The 13,680-nt window shown below is 35.1% G+C and overlaps 2 protein-coding genes across 2 annotated transcripts; both read right to left on the bottom strand.

The window, feature by feature from the left end:
• Positions 1–2,931: 2,931 nt before the first annotated feature.
• Positions 2,932–4,745, bottom strand: LOC127081148 (heavy metal-associated isoprenylated plant protein 9). The gene is made up of 5 exons (XM_051021430.1): positions 4,374–4,745; positions 4,097–4,268; positions 3,821–3,993; positions 3,641–3,731; positions 2,932–3,463 (listed from the first exon to the last, which is right to left on the bottom strand). Exons 1-5 carry the CDS (start codon positions 4,392–4,394, stop codon positions 3,066–3,068), a joined length of 855 nt encoding a protein of 284 aa, XP_050877387.1. The 5' UTR covers positions 4,395–4,745; the 3' UTR covers positions 2,932–3,065.
• Positions 4,746–6,158: 1,413 nt separating this feature from the next.
• LOC127081147 (IAA-amino acid hydrolase ILR1-like 5) lies at positions 6,159–9,859 on the bottom strand. Its single transcript, XM_051021428.1, has 5 exons — positions 9,384–9,859; positions 9,171–9,296; positions 7,108–7,422; positions 6,839–6,967; positions 6,159–6,663 (listed from the first exon to the last, which is right to left on the bottom strand). Exons 1-5 carry the CDS (start codon positions 9,714–9,716, stop codon positions 6,295–6,297), a joined length of 1,272 nt encoding a protein of 423 aa, XP_050877385.1. The 5' UTR covers positions 9,717–9,859; the 3' UTR covers positions 6,159–6,294.
• Between the last annotated feature and the right edge of the window lie 3,821 nt (positions 9,860–13,680).

Here is a 13,680-nt window from a genome sequence, read left to right as displayed (position 1 = left end):
GTTGTAATGTTTGTATGGTATGCTGCTTGTGTAAGTGTCTTGAATGAAGTGTTGTATTGGCTGCAAGATTTATGAAATGTAGGTTACATGTATATGTGTTCATGATGTGCTTGTTGAACTTGTTGTTTACATGAAATGTGTGCCTAGCTGTAGGTTGTCCTCATACATGAAACATCAAGCCTATCATGAGCATGTCTTGATATTTCAATCATGTTATGCATTTTGGCTCATAAGTTCCCTTTTGGCGTGTTGTTTATTGCTCCATGGTACGCATTTTGGTTCTGTCTTGGACATGTTATGCATCTTGGTTCTGACTTGGGCATGTTGTCATCATGTTATGCACCTTGGTTCTGACTTGGACATGTTGTGCAGATTCAATGGCTAGGCTGGTTTAATGGAGGATGGTGTTGATTCCTGCAGAAGTAACACCATCTGGTTTGGTCAATACCATGGGCCATGTGGTTAGGATCAAGGTATCTCAAATTAGTCATTAGCTCATGTTTTCTTGGATGTGCATTTGTAAAGATGTGAGGATTGATATGGATCAATATTGTGATGCATTGCTGGTTTATGTGTTGCATAATACAAGGCTGCAAGGATGTTCAAGTTATGGCTAGCCCAAGTTCAACCATGTTCATGGCACGTTGACTACAAAATGGAAAATCAAGTATGAATGGCTAAACCAAGATCAAAATGGACATGAGAATGAAATGTAGAACTAGGATTGGCCATTTAGTGGTTTAGGATGGAAAAGAACTTGGGTTGACTTTTGTCAATGTCGATCAAAAAGTCAACTGTTGACCAAAGTCAACATGTATTTTTTTTTGGATTTTTGTATGTAATGAAACATTTTATGGATGAAAAATGAATGGAATTGGTTATTTGAACAAAATAAATTGGTTTAGTGTATGAACATGTTATTTGAAATAACTTGAATTTGAATGATCATGACTTGTAATGAAATGGACTTAAGTATGAATGGATTTAGACATGTTTGAAATGACTTGGATAAAATTAGATCAAAGACCGCAAATGACACATGAAAGAAAGCCACAAAGTCCTTAGCAAGGCCAATAGAATGCAATGTATTAGGGCATAAACAAAACCCATGGACCAAGCAATGATAACATGACAATGATCAGATAAATGAATGGAAGTAGATGAAGTTTGTGAGGCCAAGAACATGGACTAGGGCTAATGGGCTCAAGCACAGATGAATGGAACCAAAACCAAGGCAACAACATGAATGAGAGGTTGGGTGAAACACACAACACATAAAACTAGGGTTAGGAGGCCATCTAATGAAAAGGGGGCAACATTAGGGTTTTTATGACCTGAGGCATGCCATAATGAAGTCTCTTGTATCCAAGATCAAGAAATTAGGGTTTTAAATGCCACCAGATGAAAAATTAAGCCATAAGGTACCTTAGGACCATGTCCTCCATGATTAGGGTTTCAATGAGGCATACCCTTCAATCAAGGCCTTTGAATGGATCAAGATGCTTCATAAGAAAATCTTCAATGTATGAGCTCTCCATTAGGGTTTTGATTGCCAAGACAAGGCCCAAAGAATATCCACAAGGTCTCATAACCATATCATCAAGAAATTAGGGTTAGAATGACCTGAGGAGTACCATGAAGAGGTCTCTTTGAATCCACATCCCAAAGATCAGGAAAATTAGGGTTTCACTTCCCCTATGATCAGATGAATATCCAAGTCACACCTTTAAGATTTGATCCACACACAAACCCTAGCTTTGCAAGCCAAAAGTTTTGAGTGAAAAACTATCAAGTATCAATGAATGAATGATACACATGAATGAAACATGAGTGTGTGTGCAGATGATTCTCAAGTCAAAGGTTGAGTGAAGAGATGAAAATGATAGGGTAAATTTTGGGGTATAACATCCGTCACAGAGTGATGGAGACAAAACTGTAGTAAAGTTGCAAGAGCATGTGAATGAGAATATGCAAGACGTATTAGAGACTAGAAAAGAAGTAGCAAGGAAGTCGACATGATTTATTTTGTAATATTATATGTATATGTTTTATCCCCTTAACTTTGTTAAAAAAGTCCAAAAAAATTTGTTTTTCAAAATTTTCATTACTACCTACCAGACTTTTCAAATTTTCGGAAATTTTGATGCATATTGGATTTCTAAAAAAATCCAGTAGGTTTAATTTGTTTTCGGATTTTTCCAAATATCGAGAACTTCTTTTTGAATTTAAAAAAAATGATAATTCTTCATAATTTTTCCAGAAAACCTTACATTTTTATCGAAAAATTTGTAAATGTCTGACATTTCTGCATTCTTTTGTAAAATATTTGATAATTTGATAATAAATCCGATAATTCTACGTCAAAATAGAAAAATTTACGAATATTCGCTAACTGAACGAAAAATCTGGAATTTACTAAATTCTTTTCAAAAATCAATAATTTATAATGACAAAAACGTAATCACAATTCCTTTAAAGAACATATTTAGAGTTGAGACTCATGACTTTGTGGCGCCAAACTCACCCTGACTTTGTCTCTTCCTCTCACTACAAAACATTCTCTCTTATCCTATTTCCCTCTCTTTTTCATTTTTTCTTTCATAAGAAAAATAACTAAAGTTATCCAAAATCACCGATTTGAAAATCAGTGAATTCTTATCGTACAACTTGGGGTGGCAGGAAGATTCATCGACCATGACTTGTACATCAGAATCAGATGAATCAGACTTCATTCTATATGGACCCCATCACCATGTGCAACTCAGACCCACCCACCTGATTTCTTCTCAAGAATATGTCTATTTTTTTTTATAATACTCAAGAAGCCTCTTTTCTCTCTATTTATTTGTTTTTCTCCTCTTTATATCATGCCATGCATTTCATTTACATATATATTAATCATCCTCAATTTATAGACTATTAAAAACAATGTACCCAACATCAAATTCATTAACCAAACAGTGTCCAAACAATTTAATATATAGTAATATATCGTACATACATAAAAAGACTGAACGATATATCATTAAATTATAACTAGTTTGATAATGTGAACGTGATGAATTTTACGAAATGCAACATGCATTGGGATTTTCATCACTGAATAGTTGAGGTGGTGGTGGCATTCGTTCAACCACATAGTATGGTTGGTAGTAGTTATAGTACATCATCCTCTTCATGATGCCTTCTTCATCATCAACTCCATTATCTACTACTTCTTTACTTTCATTCTTATTATCTTCTTCACCAACCTCTTCTTTCTTTTCTTCTGGTTTAGCTTCTTCTGCTTCAGCTGGTTTCTCTTCTTCTTTCTTTTCTGATTCTGGTTCAGGTTCTGGCTGTGGAACTATTTTGGCTTGCTTTTTGGTTCGTCTATAGACATAGTCCACTAAATTGTTTGCATCCATGGTTCCTGTCACAGTAACCTTCCCTGTGCTAAGATCTGTCTCTACTTTTTGGACTCCTACATTAACAAATACACATTTTCACATCACATTCATAACTACATGCATAACTAGCATACAAGGGTGTCTGTTTCATGAAGTGCACTGAATCAAATTATAATGGTTCAGCTCAGTTCTCAATAACCACTTTAATAAAAATACCGTTAACTGCTAAAACGGTTTTAATTCAGTAGTACCTCTCATTTTGAGTATCTTCCCCTTGAGCTGCTCAGCACAGGCCTCGCAGTGCATGTTTACATTAAGTTCCACAGTAACTGGTTCACTAACCTGAACAAAGTAAACTAATTAGTTAATTGTTCATTAAATATCTAGATTAGAGCTAATTTAGCTTTTATTCTTGAAATCAGAAGTGAGACCTGAGAAGTAACAACTTCTGGTATAGGTTCTCCTTCTGCTTCAGGCAATGGAGATATAACTTTGGACATTCTCTTTGTTTTCTTTGTTATAATATTGCATATTGCTTGAGGCTCCACTATTCCCTTTATCAATACTTCATTTTTAGCCATATCAATCACCACTCCCTCAACTCCTGTTAGAACATAAACACATATGAGAATTAACGAATGCTCATGCATGACATGTGGATTAATTAAGTAATCAAAATCAACAAGATGGATTATAAAAATAAGAACCTCTAGTTTTCATTATATATTTCTCAATTTTCTTTGCACATCCCATACAATGCAAGTCTACAAACAACACACATGGAGATGGTGGTTTAGGCTCTTTTTCCTCCTCTGGTTGCTCTTCTTTCTTCTCTTCTACCGGAGTTTCCTCTGGCTTTGACTCTGCCTTGGGTGGTTCCTACCCAATTCAAAAAATAAGAACAACAACAATAATAGTCTATACTATACTACCTCAAAAATATGTAAGTAACTGTATGTAGAATGCCAAAAAATGAAGGCTTACCTGCTTCACTTCCTCACCCATATCCTATATGTATTCTGATTTACTTAAGAGAAAAAGAAGCCTAAAGTAACATACAAGATGAAAGGAGTTAGTTAACAAGTATATAGAGAAGACAGTTATATCACAAGGAAAGTGTTTGTAGTAGTGTAGGTCAGTGTATGGTTGTTATTCCACAACACATGTTGTGTCACTAAGAAACTCTCATTTTAATATTTCTTTTGGAATTCTTTTCAAACTTTAAGGTTGATGGAAGAAAGGAGGGAAACAATTGAAGCATGGCTACTAGATTTATAGACAAAGAGAGGGATGTTAATGGTAGAAACTTCGTGTAAGGGAAGAGAGAGGAAATTAAAGAGAGGTTTGAAAATGATAATAGTGTCATTATCCACCGACTGAGTAGATTTTTTCATGACAGTGGTGAGGTGTCATTGAGTCACACATGCATGGCATGTGTGTAAAGTATAGTTATTTTATTAGGACAACCTGGACAACTATGTAGTTTTGTGGATTACCTTACTACTTAGGCATGGATCTTTGATTTTTGTCCAACAAAAAAGGTATCTGTGGGGGATCTTTGATGTGGACAACTTTGTGAATATGCTTTTATCTTTCTATTTATTAACTATTCCTCCATTGTATGCTAACTAGTGTGATGGGTTTGTTTGGTAAGTTTCTTCTTCAGTCATATATCAAAGCCAAAACCAAGACATGTAATTTGATTCTTTCTAAACTGTCACTGACTGTTCTCAACAGTTTTGAAAAGCTTTTTTGAGTTGTTTAATGCATACTAGTACACTTGACGTGGAGATGACTCAATTCCCATGTAAAATGTGGGGGTAAAATGGGGTTGCTTTTAACATGGAAAAGATAACTTATTCAGAGATCCTATATAAATGGGTGGTCCTTTCTTTTGTTAGTTTGGTTTGGTAAAAAGATTTGGACGGTGTGCAATCATACTCTACCATGTATTACCATTTCTTGGTACAAAATGTGCCTGTTCAATTGTATGATGAATTATACTTTTGCTCCAACAGTAACTGTCACATTTTTTTGTTAAGTATGAGCGTATTCACCATCATTAAAATACAAAATTGAATAAAATGATTTGGAAGATGTGCTGGGCCGGCCGCAAGCCCCAAAGTGGAGGCCAAGTCATCCGTTCAAAGTCACTCTACCAAAGCGTATTGGATCCACGCTATGGACTGCTGCCTACCATTAGATATTATCGAACGGCCTCTACATTCCTCACTGAGAAGCAAGGGACGTCTATAATTGTGCTCAGCTGCATCGCATTTCTAGTTTCCTAGCGGAACAGAAGAAATGCATATAGTATATTAATACTAAATTATATATAACATTTATTTTAATTATTTTTTTAAATGCGACAGTTATCAGGGAACATAGCAAGTATTATTATTAGAGCTCTTGGCTTACAACCATTTGCTTATCGGTGTCACACTGTCATGTGGGCATTGCTTTGTTGGGAGACACTGTCACATATTATTATTAAGCTTAAGAAACAACCACCAGATTCCATGTGTCCACTCTATTATTTACTTTAAGTTAGAAAGCTAAGCTAAATTATTCATAAAAGGGCACTTTCAAGTTTAGAAAATGGGCACCACGGAACTGTAGACATCAGTTTTCTGTAGATATATGCAAACCATGCAATATTCTTGAATTTTCCTTTTCCTATTTGTGGCGTGTACCATGTAAAATGTTGCTGTGTGTGTTTTTTATCAGTAAAATCAATTCTGCTGTATTATTGAATTACACTTTAGCCGGTAGTATAATTTCAAATATGCTTGCAGAATAAGTAATCCACCGATTCCTGTCGTATGAGGAGAAATATACACTTTCCTTGTATACACAGAATCTTATGTACATACGTGACATATCGGTAATGATAAAAAGAGTTTTACTAAATACTATGCTCTCTTAAATACAATTCAGCGACAGCAGTGTGAAGAGCAGCTCCGATTGAAAGAACTTCCTCATCAAGAAAGAAAAACGGAGAGTGTGGGGAGTGAACGGATCCTACTTTCTCATTTCTGATTCCAATGGAAAACAATGTTCCAGGAATCACTTCTTGATAAAACGCAAAATCTTCACCTGCCATTAACTTCTTTGCTTCATGGACATTGTCTGGACCAAGCAGAAGCCGACCAACTCTATCGACATGTAGATGTAAATCTTTGTCGTTGACAACAGCAGGATATGGTCTGTGGTCTTTTTCCATGAAATCAACATATGCTTTACATCGATGAACACTTGCTTGTCCTTCAATAACCTGTAATTATTCAACAACATCTGCTATTAAAATATATCGAGTAGATGTACATAAGCATTAAGTTTACTATACAACCTTCTGTTACCAGAGACAGAAACTTATGAATGGACAAAAAGAAGCACTAAAATTGAGACAGTAAAACAGAACTACTAATGATATCTACACTAATCTATACCTCTTTTAATCTCTGTCTGAAGTGGTACATGCTTTCAGTTGTCTGGCTCCTTAGAGTACCTCCAAACTTTACATAAGGTGGGATCACGTTTAACGCATTCTCTCCTTTGACATAAGTAATCGACAGCACCTATGGCCGATATATGATGATGGTCAGATATCATCATGACATCAAAATGAAGTTAAACTAACTTTTTTCGGTATAGTTTAATCGATAATTAAATGGATAAATCTTAGTTAGTGAAAGTCAAGATCGAGAGTAGCACATACTTGACTGTGAAGAGGATCAATTTCCCTTGAGACAAGCTGTTGCAAGGCCAATATTGCAAATGATGTAGCCAGCACTGGATCTACAGTCATGTGCGGGAATGCAGCGTGACCACCTACTCCTACAATTTTTGCTTCAAAGATACATCCAGCAGCTGTAAAAGGACCTGGAATCGATGCTATGGCTCCGGTAGATGTCATAGCATCAATATGAAGAGCGAAAATTGCTTCAACATCTTGAAGAACCCCTTCTTTTATCATTTGTGAGGCACCTTTAGCTCCCTCCTCTGCAGGTTGGAAAAGAAGCCTCACAGTTCCCTTTAATATCAATAGCAAAGAGTGTGGGGTCAATCTTCAAACAACATATTTAACTTTTGAGGAGTTATGCAAGTGTTAGAGTCAGAACATCAAACGCCCCAATAAGAGAAAACATTTACTTACATTTTTCTGAACCTGTGATTCGACACTAGGAAAAGATAATTCAATTGTTAAAATAGCAACATCTATATTTAATAGATTTATTTTTTCCTAAAGGTGAACAATTAGTGAGTTGGATTTAGTTGGGACATTGTTGGTTAATACACTTTGGACTTGTGCAAATCTACTTTATCTGAACTTTTTACAATGGATGCAGTTCAAATATCACTAACATTTTATGAACTTATGATGAGGTAATTAACATAGTTAGAGAAAACCCAAACAAACGGTTTGTTAACTTAGTTACAACAACCAAGTCTAATCCCACTAAGTGGAATCAACTATATAGATTAAATTTCGGCACAATATTTTATTTAGGACCATGCTTCTATCTAAATCGTGATCTTGTGATTTTTCTTAATAACTTCTCTTACAGTTTTTTGAAGTCTTCCTCTACCTCTAGTTATTTAACTTCTCTCTATCTAATCTACTCTTCTTACCACAGAACCTACATGTCTTCACTCTACATACTCAAACCACCTGAGTCTATTTTCCACCATCTTTTCCACTATAGGTGTCACCCCCAACACTCTCTCTAATATTGTCATTTCTAATCTTATTATGTCTAGTCTTACCACAAATCCAACACAACATCCTCATCTCTGCTACACTTAATTCTCGTGTTGATTCTTAACCGCCCAACATTATGTCATGTACAACATTGCAGAGCTTATCGCAGTCCAAATGTTCGATAAAATTTTCTCTTCAGCTTGAGTGATACCTTTGTGTCACATAAAACCCCTGCAATCCTCCTTCATTTCATTCATCAAATTTGAATTCGATGGTTTACATCCCCTTTCATTTCTCTATCGTTTTGTATTCCGGACCCAAGATATTTAAACCGCGTAAATTATGGATGATATAGTCTTCAACTTTCACCGCTAGGTTAGAAACGCTTCTCTTTTTGTTGAACTTATATTCCATATGCTTTGTTTTACTTCTTCTTAAACGAAAGACATGTGTTTCTAAAGCTTGTCTCCAACCCCTCATTTAAATCCTTCTTCGACTCTTCAAGTAAAACTATATCATCTACAAAAAACATGCATCTCAGTACTAACTCTTGGATGTGTTATGTGAGTATATCCAAAATTAATGTAAAAAGGTAGAGGTTTAGGGTTGAACCTTGATACAAATCTATTATAATGGGGAAATCGTCTATCTCTCTACCTTGTATCTGCACACTAGTTAATACCCCTTCAGACATATTTTAAATAGCTCGGATATATGTAATTCTAACCCCTTTTTTCTCTAAGTCTTTCCACAAAATCTCTCTAGGCAACACTCTATCATACACCTTCTCCAAAGAAAACCGAAGATATAGTAACTCAAGAAAGGAAAACCGAACATATTAACTAATTAACCCGAGTTAAAGTTAACTAATTTAGATGAAAATCAAACACAGTAACTCAATAGTTAGCCAATTCAGCTGTAGAAGATGAAACAAGTAGAGAATACCAAAGCTCTGAAAATTAAGGTCCTAAAGGGAAAGTCTACTGATAAAACCAAGTTACAAGAATGCAGGTTGAACTAATAATTGAAAACAAAAACATAAAAGAAGAGGAGAAAGAAACAGATAATTTGAAAAGAACCTTTAGCTTATCTTTGCGCTGATTAAGCAACTTTGCAGCCCCAAGTAGCATAGTAGCATGAGCATCATGTCCACAAGCATGCATTCTGCCATTGATTTTGCTCTTGTATTCCCACTCAACAAGCTCCTAAACAAGCATCACCAACATCAAATCAAAATTGTCCGTGCTAGAGATAGAACGAAACACACGCAATAGAATCTAAATTGGGGTAACCTGCAAGGGGAGTGCATCTATATCAGCACGAATAGCGATGATGGGAGGAGAACCGGAACCAATTTGTGCAACTACACCAGTTTTGGCAACTGGGTATGTATAAGGTATACCAAGTTTGTCAAGTTCACTGCGGATTAGAGCACTTGTGTTGTGTTCTTGGAAAGCCAATTCTGGGTGTTGATGAATCTTCCTTCTCACTGAAACCAACCAATCTTTTTCCCTTTGGGCTGAACTTAGAATCTCTTCAGCATACGCGTCATCATCGTCATCCTCACACCTCACCACAGTTGAAATGCATGAAAGAAACACAACAAGAACATGAATCGCTGCCATCAGATATTGTCTTTTCTCTCAACACAAACTCTTTTCTGTCCCATTTTTTTCCTTCTTCTTTTTGGTTAGTTGGCGTCCATAGGACAACCACAAAAATGGAAAGACATTGAAAAATAGAAAGAAAAAAAACTAAATAATTCGGTTTGGCATTACTTTATCCAATTTATGGTTGAGTTTAATGATTTAATAATAGGATCAGGTCTATCGAAACGGAAATTGCAATGGTTATTTCTATAATTTGATTGTTGAATCGGATAAGTTATTGAATTAGTGGAAACCGACTAGAATCGGTAAAAATCGTGAAATCGGTGGTTTTAAAAAATCGGTGAGTTAAATATTTATTTTTTTCAAAGAAAACAAAGTCGTTTTGATAACTTTTAAAAATCTAAATATAAATAGATTTTATTCAAAATTTATTTAGAACAACTTTTTCTTTCTTATGATTAAATTTATTAGACATCGCAATTATTTTGTAATTCCATTTAGATTTATATTTTGTATTATTTTGTTGTGTGATGATTATGTTTAGAATTTAAATTGAAATTGTGAATTTATGAATTTATGAAATTATGATATTTTAAAATTTGATAGGTGTTGTGATCTTTTTAGAGATTGAGTTATTGGGTTCGAACGATTTAATAACTATATAGTTTTTTATAGACCGATTTATTCAACCGAGTTATCCAATTTAGTTATGTGGTTCAACTAGTGACCAAGTGGTTCGACCAATGAACCAGTGACTCAATACCCTCATCAGTTTGATGATCAATTCGGTTTTTAAAATATTGAGTTAGGGTGAACATGCTGAAAACCCAAAAATGTCTCTTAATTCCAGAAATGCATCTTTAAACTCACTCATAATACACACCTCAACACTTTGTAAGTGAGTCACCTCTAGTTTATTCAAATTTAATCTAGAAATACATCTCTGAAATAATCTAGGAGTGCATTTTCGTAACCTTCTAAGCCATTGATTGAAAGCCTATATAATGAAAAGCAATGGAAATGAAAGTAGAATTTAGAATACATTTATATTTGAACATGAACATTTTAGCAATTTCTTAGTAAATGTTATTTGCAGGTGGCGATGAGCACGGTAAGGAACTCATCTTCATCTCCTAAGCCTGATGCAAAATCCAAAGAAAAATGTACAGTGATTTGAATTTCACAAGTTAGAAGTTTGTTTTATAATTCTTGGTCATAACTTTTATATTCCATAATTACATAAACCTTATTCCTCATGAGTGCACTTCAGAATTATTTTGGAGATGTATTTTTGGACTAAACTTATGCAAAATTGAGGTGACTCACTCACAAAATAGTGTGCGAATTATAGGTGCGTCCGAAGATGCATTTTGAAATTAAAGAATATTTTTAGTTTATCACTAGGGTGCGCTAGCATCCTATGGGATGGATATATTAATTTATTTTTCTTTCTCATTAAAATAGACATATCCCAATATTTATACATACAAAGCCCAATACTAGAAACAAACTTAATCGAATAAAATAGGAAGGTAGTTAAATAAAATAACAAACTTACGTTAACTATTATAATTGGTTAATTGTATTTAACACCCCCTCTCGAACTAGAATGTATGTTATACAATCCTACTTTGGCAAAAATAGTGTGAAAGGGACCATTATCCAGTTGCTTAGTGAAGAGTTGATGTTCAGTAATCAAAAGTAAGTATTCATCAATATCATCATGTATCTCTAACAAACAAAGTTTATGTCTAAACTTCTGATGAGAGTTCAACCTTATTGTTTAATCCACGATTTCTCAGTATATTAAGCAATAAGATAGCATTAAGAATCGATACTTACGGTGAATGTTAAACCTAAATCTATGTCTAGCATTTAGAATCTAACAGATGATTATCTTAGATCAAGTTTCGAACCATATTTCTCAATATCAATTCCAATCTATAAAGTTAAACAATGAAACAAAGATAACATTTATATTAATTCATAAATAGATTGTGTATAACTCCATGATCAATAAACATACATATTGTTACGGTAAACTACATCCAATCCCAACAAGCAATGGATTTGGCTACTCATGGTAGCTTGGTACAAAATGGAAGAATGAAAACGAATGAGCATCAAATGTGATTTCCCGACACTCTAATGTGTATCCAGCTCCTTTCTCCCTTCCACTCTGCTCATGTTTCTATTTTACTGATGTGCTTCAAAACTGAACAAAAAGATTTTTTCCACTTAATTGACTTGACCTCTGTTTATAGTTTTCCAAAGTGTCATACCCGCGCTATGCGCCCAAAAGTTGTGTTGCAACACAACAATGTTGCTTAGCCTTGAAGAATACTGCAAACCGCCTTTGGATTTAAGCCGCCTAAGTGCGCTTTACGCAAAAATTCGTGTTGCACCCCACCAGATCTACAACGGAGTTTTGCGCATTGTAGCACAACCAATCTCTTTTCCTCGCTGCATGTGTGCTGGCGGCACAACCCCACCGAAAAATTAATGGTTCATGCTCGTTGTAGAGCACTACGACACTCATGTAGCGCCAATGCTCGTGGTTTGTCTCTTTTGCTCGCTGCTCTGTGCTATAGCGCCCTTATAGCATGTATGTTTTGTTGTTTTGATGCTTAGGCATGATTTGAGTGATTCTTCATGCAATGATACACAAGGTTAAAAAAACAAGCATTCTCATACCTAAATCCCTATTATATGTAAAACTTTAGAAAATACCAACGAATTCGTAGCTAGTCGAGCCTATAAGTGCCAAAATCTTATGCTCTCATACTTTTCCTTGGACACTTATCCCTAACTTGAATCTTTGTTTGCCCTCAATCAAAGTTAAAACAGCCTTAAAGACAAGACATTCTATCAAGGCTCACAACCCAACAAAGTTTTAAAACAAGTGATGGAAAATGCATGGTTCAAACTGACAAATGCATATGCAACCGTTGTGTTTATTACTTTTCTAGAACATAAGCATGATTATTAAATGAGTTCTTGCATACAAATATCATGACATATATTTTAAAGCAATGACATACTTCAACTTGAATCACCCTAACACTCTTCTTCATAAAATGGATGAAGAATCTTGTGCAATCGTGTTAGAGGTGGACTCTTATCTAATACCCTTGCTAACATCATGATCAATTCATGTTTTCATCTTTCATAACTCAATCTTGAAGAATTTGGGAGCATAAATCACTAAGAGCTTTGTTTCTGGTTGTAACTTGGTTGGTTTTGCAAGGAAATGATATTTCCTAAGGCTATTGGTTTATCAGTTTGGTCCAAGTTAATAAAGAGTATTTGAAATCAAACTATTTGTGTAGGAGAATTGCCATCCAAGGCGCAGCGGAATTTAAAATTTCTCCATTTAGTGATCCTTACGAATGGGCATGATCAGTGATAGAATCGTTACCTCTTGTGGCGATTCAAACCTTTGGTGCAGATCTCTGATAATGATCAAAACCTTTGATACAGATCCACGGGGCGATCACGAACGTTGAACGATGACAACGTCTCTACTCAGTCCACACGAACGGATTCCTTCAATCGCAGTGCTAGCTGTTATGAATGAAGGCTTTGAGTGAGAGAGAGATACGAAATTCCAACTCTTCAGTTGTGTTGTATTCCCATACAAAGCTTCTGCACAAGAGCTCTATTTATAGAACAACTTGTGTGGGCTTCAAGCCAAAAAGCCCACTTAAGTGCATTTTGGCCTATATCTCATAATATGTCAAAATCACTTAAGTATTTGGTACCTTACCATATTCCGTATTCTGCTTAAGTACACCGTACCTTACGATGTTCCTTAATTATTCTATCTCTCATCAATTCGTCCTTTGTGTGTGACCCTATAGGTTTTCGCGACGTTGGCAATTATATTAAATCACACATTTAACATAATAAACAGTGAGCGGTATCTAGCAACACATCACTGCTACCCAAGTCACGAAAATGTCATGTGATCTGACAAAAC

This window comes from Lathyrus oleraceus, chromosome 5, assembly GCF_024323335.1.
Source record: "Lathyrus oleraceus cultivar Zhongwan6 chromosome 5, CAAS_Psat_ZW6_1.0, whole genome shotgun sequence".
In the NCBI taxonomy this organism is placed as follows: Eukaryota; Viridiplantae; Streptophyta; class Magnoliopsida; order Fabales; family Fabaceae; genus Lathyrus; species Lathyrus oleraceus.
Note: the sequence above shows the minus strand (reverse complement) of the source record. Positions and strands in the feature narration are given on the sequence as shown.